General features: G+C 38.3%; 1 protein-coding gene across 1 annotated transcript; it reads left to right on the top strand.

Annotated features, from left to right (window-relative positions):
* Positions 1–1,978: 1,978 nt before the first annotated feature.
* Positions 1,979–7,274, top strand: LOC131314597 (defensin-like protein 155). Its single transcript, XM_058343360.1, has 2 exons — positions 1,979–2,048; positions 7,022–7,274. Exons 1-2 carry the CDS (start codon positions 1,997–1,999, stop codon positions 7,213–7,215), a joined length of 246 nt encoding a protein of 81 aa, XP_058199343.1. The 5' UTR covers positions 1,979–1,996; the 3' UTR covers positions 7,216–7,274.
* The last annotated feature ends 969 nt before the right edge of the window (positions 7,275–8,243 follow it).

Below are 8,243 nucleotides of genomic sequence, written 5' to 3'. Positions count from 1 at the left end.
TCCATGCTCATAGCATCTGATCCTTCCTGTTTTCATTGAGAATTTGCTCCGTTAGTCTTTGCCTCAGCATCCCCAACTGCTCTATTTCCCACACAAAGAGCACCCTTCTGAATTGTAGATTCCAATCCCAGCATAACCATCCCCAATCACTTCTGAATTTTTTTTCCCGAAAGGCGAAGAAAAGACTATTAATCCTTGATATACAATTACAAAGATTAAACAGATTCAAGGCAAGACAACATCAAAGCGAGGAGATGCAGCACGCTAATCATATGCCACCAAGAACCCGATAGAAAGCCTAAAAAAGCAAAGGTTGGCACATGGCAAGAAACCAACCGAAAACAGGAAAACGAACTGTACAGACACAATCATAAACAAAAACTAACGAAAGCAACAATCAAATGGTAAAACCAATCCCCAAGACCTGTTGTGATCAGTTGAAAACCATCAGTAGAACCAAAGCTAACCTTTAGTCACTTCTGAAAATTAGAGAGTTTTTCTGCACTGGCAGTAAGAAAAGCCATCTTCATTCTTCAAGCTTGAATCCCAAATCGATTTATGTTCCCAAAACTTAGTAGACCTTCCATCAACCTTCATCTGAAACCTTGATAAATAAGCTGGCCTAAACCAGAACTCAAATTACCCACAGAGCATGTCTTTCTCCAAATCTACATGATGCAGAAGCTGGTAGGCGTGGGGAAACCAGTTTGAGTCACCATTGCTATATTTCTTGGACACCAGTTCAGCCCAACAAGACCTCTCTTTCAGTTCTTGTTCAATTTACCACCACATAAGAAAGAATGAATGCATCTCCCGTGAATCTACTTCTTTTTAGCCGAACCATTTTAATTGTGTGTCCTTTTGTGCTAATGTTTATTTTCGTGGTCATTTATTTGTTTTTGTTAAAAGTTGAGAGGTAGTATTCATCAAAAGATCCCCATGGGGAAGGTTTGGAGTCAACAGATCGGACCATTCCAACAGAAAGAGCATATAAGCGCATAGATGTGCTGCCCTACAGAATGAGAAGAAACCCCGGAGGACAAACCCCCAAAAGAAAGGACATTATTAAAACAAAAAAACAAAATAAAAGAAGTACCGTCGAGAGATCCATCACCACTCTTTCGCAACCACCTTGATAGACTTGTAACCACCACCTCTGCTTCACAAAATAGATACACATCGTTAGGAGGTGGTCGCCCAGCAAATGCGGTAGACGGCCAGATTTGAGAAGATGGAGGCTGAGAACGGTGGTGGACAACATCTTACCCGCAACCACTGAAACCGAAGCCCCGGAACGTAGCCACGAGAAAACGATTTGGCTGAAAAGTTCCCAATGGACGCCCAAACTTCAGGTGCGTGATTGAGTGAGAAAACGGTTCGACGGTGGGGGAAAAAGAGCAGAGGGAGAGAGCTCATAGGGGAATGATCCCTCCCCTCCCGCCACCTTAGAAGGGTGAAGGGAAAGGACTATTGGCGGCTAGGGTTTGGAGATTTTGAGAGAGAGTCAAGAATAAGTTGTCATTTACTATTTGTTTGTTGTCGCTTTGAATACTATTTTTGTTTCTGAATCTCGGCTTTGGTGCGCTTCCGCCAACATCCCAGCAGTTTACGTGATTATTCATTGCTTCTGGATCGAGCATTGTCACATGATCCACACTAATAGGTGTAATTAATCTAGATTTTCATTGCTTTACCATATATGAATTATCCAGAGATTTGCTCATTAAATTAACCTGAAAGAAAAATACTTGAAATCTTCTTCTTTCTTTTTTGGTAATTAGTAATACTAGAAATCTTTGATAGCATTTGTGTGCAGACTTACCAAAAAAAATTTTAAAAAAAAGGTGGCGTATTGTTCAGCTTGATTAATGTGCCCAAATTACCATAATTTGTTCCAATTAAATGATAATCTATAATCGATTCCAATGAGCCATATCTACTCTATAAATACAAGGAAGTCCGATTCTTTCTTAACAAACGAACTCTAAAAGTTGCGATGGCTAAGTTTTCTTACTTTGATTTCAGACTTTTTGGCTTACTTTTGACAGGTTCGTGATCCTGTTCTTTTTCCCCTTCTTTTTTATATAACTCTTTGAAGGAGACTCCAAAGTTTATATGTGTCGCATTTTATTTTATTTCTTTACATGTTATGTATTTTTTGGTTAATTACGTAGAGGGTATATCTTGAAAGTGTATGATACATGCACACAGTTTTAATTTGGTGGATGCATGATACTCGTATTTCTTGGGCATGATACATGTTTTTGGTGTATGGTACGAATATTTTCAGCTCATTATATACATATTCTTATGGTATCAATTACACCTTTTCTTTTTGGTGAAGTTACGAATTGTGTACGGTAAATCATGAAATAGTTGCTCATTTTATTTTATTTTTATAATAAATTCACATTTCTTTGGCATTAGTTAGACATTTTTTAGTTATCAAGACTTTTTTGGGCGTTGTACCAGAGGCTTTTTGAAGCAATGAACTTGAACCTAAAAGATAGCTCGAGCCAACAAGGATCTGCAATGGTTTGATTATTTTCAAAGTTACACAGTACTACTATTTTGGTAAAATCTCTCCATCACAAACGTATTGAATTACTTATTACTTAAACAACGAATATAACAACACGTTTTAACTGCAAATGGGCCGGTGACAACGTAAATAAACAGATTTTGAAAATTCTTGGACATTTTTAAAATACTAACACATCATATGTTTTTTTTTTAAAGGTGAAAAAATTCATTAATTTTGAAGACATTACAAGACTAATAAGACAAGGAAAGAACATTCGTATTCAAAAGAATACTTATACCCAATCCGAGACTCAAAACCTAAGATTGACAAGAAACCAATAAAAAAGAACACCCATATGAAACATAGCCCATCTAAATAGGCCGAAGCCCAACTGCCAATGTGAGTCTAAAATATTCAGATCATTACAGATACATCACATAAAAGACATGGGTCAAAGCCCAAAAGCACGGGCCCCCTAAACCAAACCCAAACTATTCTACCACCAACGGAGGCGGAACAGTTTGAAGCCCGTCGGCGGCCCTCGCCGCCGCAAAACACGGCTGGATCTCCCAGAAGACCGCCGCGAACCCGCCGATTCGGATCCCAAAAACGATCAATGGAAGCCTGCAGCAGAGAAACGCCACTGAGAACCGCCGTGGCCATCGCAACAACACCAAAGCAAACACCTTTGAGTAAGATGAAGCTAGCAATCCACCTGCAGAGCCTTCAGCGTCCACATCATCAGCATACTCAAAGTCTTCATCCCACCAGAGAGAGCTGACAAATTCTGCGGTAATACCTTTTGTTTGGACTTTTGAATAACATATCTATGTTGCTTTCCCTTAAAGTTTTCTTCAGATTTCCCCTTTCTTCCCAAGCCTCAGATTTCTTCAAATTTCCCCTCTTCTCCTATTTTCCCAAGCCTCTGATATTCCATGACATGAGCTTCATAGTGGCTTAAGAGGAGGATCCTTTTTGCAGCTTGTGTTGATTAGAGAAGGCCGTCAGCGTTCTCAGCATCTTGAACCTCCATACCATATATTTTGCTTACAACTTCATCTTACTGCCCAAACTGTTTGTGCTTCATAGAGTAGGATTCTGTTACGATTTTCAATACCACTGGAAGAGATAGAGACAGACAAAGCAACAGCAGCTGCAGCTGATCTGTACACGGCACTTTTCCCTTACCTCTTTCTTCTTCTTCCAAGGTTTAGAGGTGGACTGAGTTGATTAGGAAACCCCAGAATATCTGTCATCTGTTTCTTCTTCTTCTTCTTCTTCTTCTTCTTTTCTTTTGAGACTTGTTTTGGTGCCTCTTCAGCTTCCATGTATGCTGGGACGGATTTTGGGATGTTTGCCATTGGGTTGAGAAACTGGCCCAAAGTGTTTCAATGAAGCCCATTACTAATAAGGTCATTATGGATCAAAGATGGGCCAATAGTATTAATGGAGCCCAAGTTGATACCAGCATTTTGAATTCTGATGCTTGGATATTCATCCACGCCATTAAAAGCACCAGTTCCCACCGTAAATTGCTTTTCCCACCCCCCCTGACACCACACCCCTCCCGGTCCCACATCTTTTTTCCTTTTTTACCCTCCCTCAGCCCTTTTAATTACCTTTCTCCGCCATTTTAATTGGTCTGGGCTCTGCTAGCCCCAAACGGCGACGTTTGGGTTAAAAAAAAATTCTCACCATCAATTTGTAATCCTATGGAGCAGAAACGTAATTATGAGAGCCTTAGAGACAAAATTTGATTATGTCTCTTTAGAATAATATGATCAAAATAAAAAGATCTTCACACCTGTTCAAACGCATTAAAAATTAAAGTACTTATTTTTTTAACCATATTTTTAATATATAAACGGTCTAAAAAAATTAAGTGCTCAAATTTTCACTCCGTTTCAATCGGTGCAAAGATCTTGTTATTCTGATTATATTGACAAGATCTATGCACCCATTTAAACGGAGCGAAAATTTAAGCACTTAATTTTTTTAGACCGTTTATATATATTAAAAAATATGGTTAAAAAATTAAGTGCTTCAATTTTTAATGCGTTTGAACGGGTGTGAAGATTTTTTTATTCTGATCATATTATTTTAATTTATTTCTTTATTTAATTACTCATATCTTTTTAAGGTCTTTCAACAAAACACCCTAAGACTTATTTTTTAGTTCTAAGACTCTCTTAGGATGTCCATTGAAAGGCTTTGGAACCAAAAATTTATTATGACCATTTAGGATGAAATGATCAGAAAAAATAACATCTTTCCACTGATTCAAACGGATTGAAAATTAAAATACTTATTTTCGTAACTATATTTTTTAATCTATAAAGGACAAAAAAAGAAAAAAAAACAGTCGTATAAACATGATCAATTAAAATACTTTTTTTTTTTTAATTACTTTACAAAGTCTAGAATTAGACTCGAACCTATTAAGAGAAAAAAAAATTCAAACCAGAAAGAAAGAAAAAGAAATAAAATGAAAAAAAAAATTAAACTGGAAAGAAAAGGAAAAGAAAGAAAGAAAGAAAGAAACTGTAAAGAAAGAACGAAGAAAAGGAAGAAAGAGAGAGAGAGAAAGGGGCGGGGTAATTCCGGAAAAGGGGTGGTGGGGCCGGGAGGGGTGTGTGTCAGGGGAGGGGGGAATAGCAGCTCTCGTTCCCACCATAGAATTTGGTATCCCAGAGGAACTCATAGAGTCTCTCAACGGCTCCTTTTCTGCATTAAATGCTAACTGCGGAGGATTTTGAACTTGTGAGCTTTGAATATTGCTGCTGATTTTGTCACTCTTTTTTTTGTTAACGCCACTCCTCTACAAGTGTATTTTTGGTGCAAAAATATACTTGGAGGGGAGTGACACCAAAAATACTCTTGTAAGGGAGTGACGTTAACAAAAAAAAGGAGTGACAAAATCATTTTCTTGAATATTTCTCAAAAACACCAATTTGCCATTTTGTTGTTTTGATTGAGATGGTCCCATCACCAGTATCCTTTTCTTCCATCACCAGTATCCTTTTCTTCATGCGTGTCTGGCACAGCCTCCACGTCATTATCCACCTGCTCCAAGTTGGGCATACTTGGCCCCTCTGTTTCTGCCACCTGTTCCTTCTCTTCTTCCATCTTCTGCTTGTTCTGGTCTTCAATTCTACATTCCAGTACATGAGCATTCTGTTCTGAGAATGGTGTTGATCAACATTTGTTCCTCCATTACTCTAACCTTGAAATATTTTCCTTTGCATTCAACCTCAATGACTTCATTTATAGCTTCCATTCGCCTTGTGGAGATCCATAAGAACTTTGCCCACGGCAAAGGAGAGACCTTTGACTGTTTCATCACTAATTTGAACATCGTTCCCCCATCTTTGACCTAAGGCTTTGAATGAATTGACATTCCAAAGATGCAGTGGAAGACCATAGCAATTAAGCCATATAAGACGCGAGGGCTGGATTAACTTTGATTCTTCCCAACGTTGGAATTCTATGAACCATTCCTTGAACCATAACTCATCATTTTTAAAGATGGATTCTCTTACCTCAGAACTGGAGAAAGTAAGAATGATATAATCCCCTCCCATCGGCCTTACCTCGATATATCTAGATATCCCAAAACATTCTATATCTATATCTAGAACGGATCACATTGGGGACATTTTTGCAACAGCACTTCTGTGTAGCCATTCGTTACCTAATTCTTTTAGTCTGATTGGAGGATTTTTGGCTACCACACATTTTGGCTTTTGCAAACCAACACCTTTGTCCCTTACAGCATCAGTGTATGTTTTACCTTCCTTTGAGCCTTGAGTTCTCTCTTTCACTGGATCTGCACCTGGCTTACTGTACTGGTTCCGTTGCTGCTCTGGTGTCCTGTTCCAGTGCACAAATTCGTTGTTTGTGCATGTGAATCTCGTGAATTTGACTATTAGTTTGTGATCTCTGATGGAAACACCATTCCATAGCCGTATTGCCCTCAACCCTTCGCTTTTCGTTTTGAATCTCACAAATCCGAACCTTTTGTTGAATTTGACTGCCCTTTTGGATGGAATGTAGACTTCGATTGGTACTCCTCCCTCTGTAAATAATTGTTGAAGCCATTCTTCATCCATTTCTTCAGGTAAGTTGCCCACGAAAAGGGTAGTCGCATTCTTGCCTTTTTGTTCCCACCTGATCTGCGTATGTTAGCTGCAACTGTTATGTCTTCTTTAGGTACAGTTTTGTTATTGTATAGTATTACTTTGTTACGCGATTTTGTGATCTTTGTTATGCTGTTCGTATTTTTTGTTGTGTCTTCTTACGGTTAGTGATATATATGTCTTCTTATGCTGAAAGTCAGAAGGGAATACGATATCCCAGACAAGTGGTAGAATCTCACTTTTGGTTGTGTGGCCTTTCTATACCCAACTGATTAATTGGTTGTATTTTGAATACGATCGAGTTGATATCCATACATATTCGATTAACATGACTTTTTTCTTATGAATATTATTGTTACAGTTGTACTAGTGGTGGTTCAAGTGAAAGGTGTAAAAAGATGCCAAGTTGTGTTGGATCCAAATGGTTGCCAACTTTCAGTTTGTCGTCAACGATGTCTTCAGACTCGCAATGGAAACGGAGTTTGTGTTGACAAAAGTGGTTCTGGCTCTTACCAGTGCGTTTGTTTCTACAATTGTCATTTGAATAAACCTTAACTGATGTACCCCAACATCTAAATAAAATACGGAGGAAATAAATTGAATCCTCCTTTTTTTTCTCGTGCGTGGCCGGTGCGTTTCTGGCCGGTGCGTGTCTATTGCGCGTGTCCAGTGCATGTTCAAGCATCTCCAAAACGTGTCCTACTACTTGGTTCCTATTTTCAAGTGTTTGACACGTGTCTGTGTTCCTGATGTGCCAAACGCAAAGAGGTGTTTGAGCTTGTTAGCAGACACCAGGTTCACAAGTGTCTATCGGCGTCTGTGCAGAATAGTGGCCTATCAAATAATCGAAAGGACAATTGTAAAAATGAACACATTGGTAAAAGAAAACACCCCATTGAACTTGAAGTAGAGAGAAGATTGACGATCCCTTGATGAGATGGAAATCCCAACACAATTACGTGTTTATTCCTATAAAACATGCAATATTTAAGTAATACGTCTAACTAAATAACATATGATACCAAATTGAATTTTCATTAACACAAGTTCAGCTACTGACTGAGTGTTTGGGACTTGGGAGCCTTCATTAATTTTTTATTTTTATTTTTAGCGATTGACACTTAACTATAAGTTTACATTTTATCATAATTCATTAACCGCTCACACCCGATCGATCGGTTTACCCGAACAGGAACATGGACCGGCACCATCGTGGACCATCCGATTTCGATCAACGGCAATGGGAATGAAGAGTAGCACTGATAGGAAATAGAGGTTGTAATCATAGAGTGAGTATAAGTATGTATGAATTAGTTTTGCACATGTGAATATGAGTGAGTGTGTCTTGGGTATGTTTGTAAATACTCCCTCCGTCCCTTTTTAAGTGTCATGCTTCGTAATTCCAACTTATTAAAAAGATATCATCATTATACATTTCACATCAACTTTTTCTTCCACTTTCCCTACTTACCCATCATCATTACACTTTTACTTACTTATTTTTCAAAAAGAAATCTACTTTTAGGGGTAAAATAGACAATGCACCAACTTTTACCTACTAACTTTACAAAATGGACACTTAT

Source organism: Rhododendron vialii, chromosome 13a (genome assembly GCF_030253575.1).
Source record: "Rhododendron vialii isolate Sample 1 chromosome 13a, ASM3025357v1".
NCBI classification, from domain to species: Eukaryota; Viridiplantae; Streptophyta; class Magnoliopsida; order Ericales; family Ericaceae; genus Rhododendron; species Rhododendron vialii.
The sequence above is the reverse complement of the archived record's forward strand: the minus strand, read 5'-3'. Positions and strand labels throughout refer to the sequence as shown.

Bases quoted from the DNA above. Each gene is read 5' to 3' on its own strand.
- LOC131314597 (XM_058343360.1), top strand. From the start codon at position 1,997: ATGGCTAAGTTTTCTTACTTTGATTTCAGACTTTTTGGCTTACTTTTG. The intron at 2,049-7,021 runs GTTCGTGATCCT...TTATTGTTACAG, and splicing joins TTTTGGCTTACTTTTGACAG to TTGTACTAGTGGTGGTTCAA.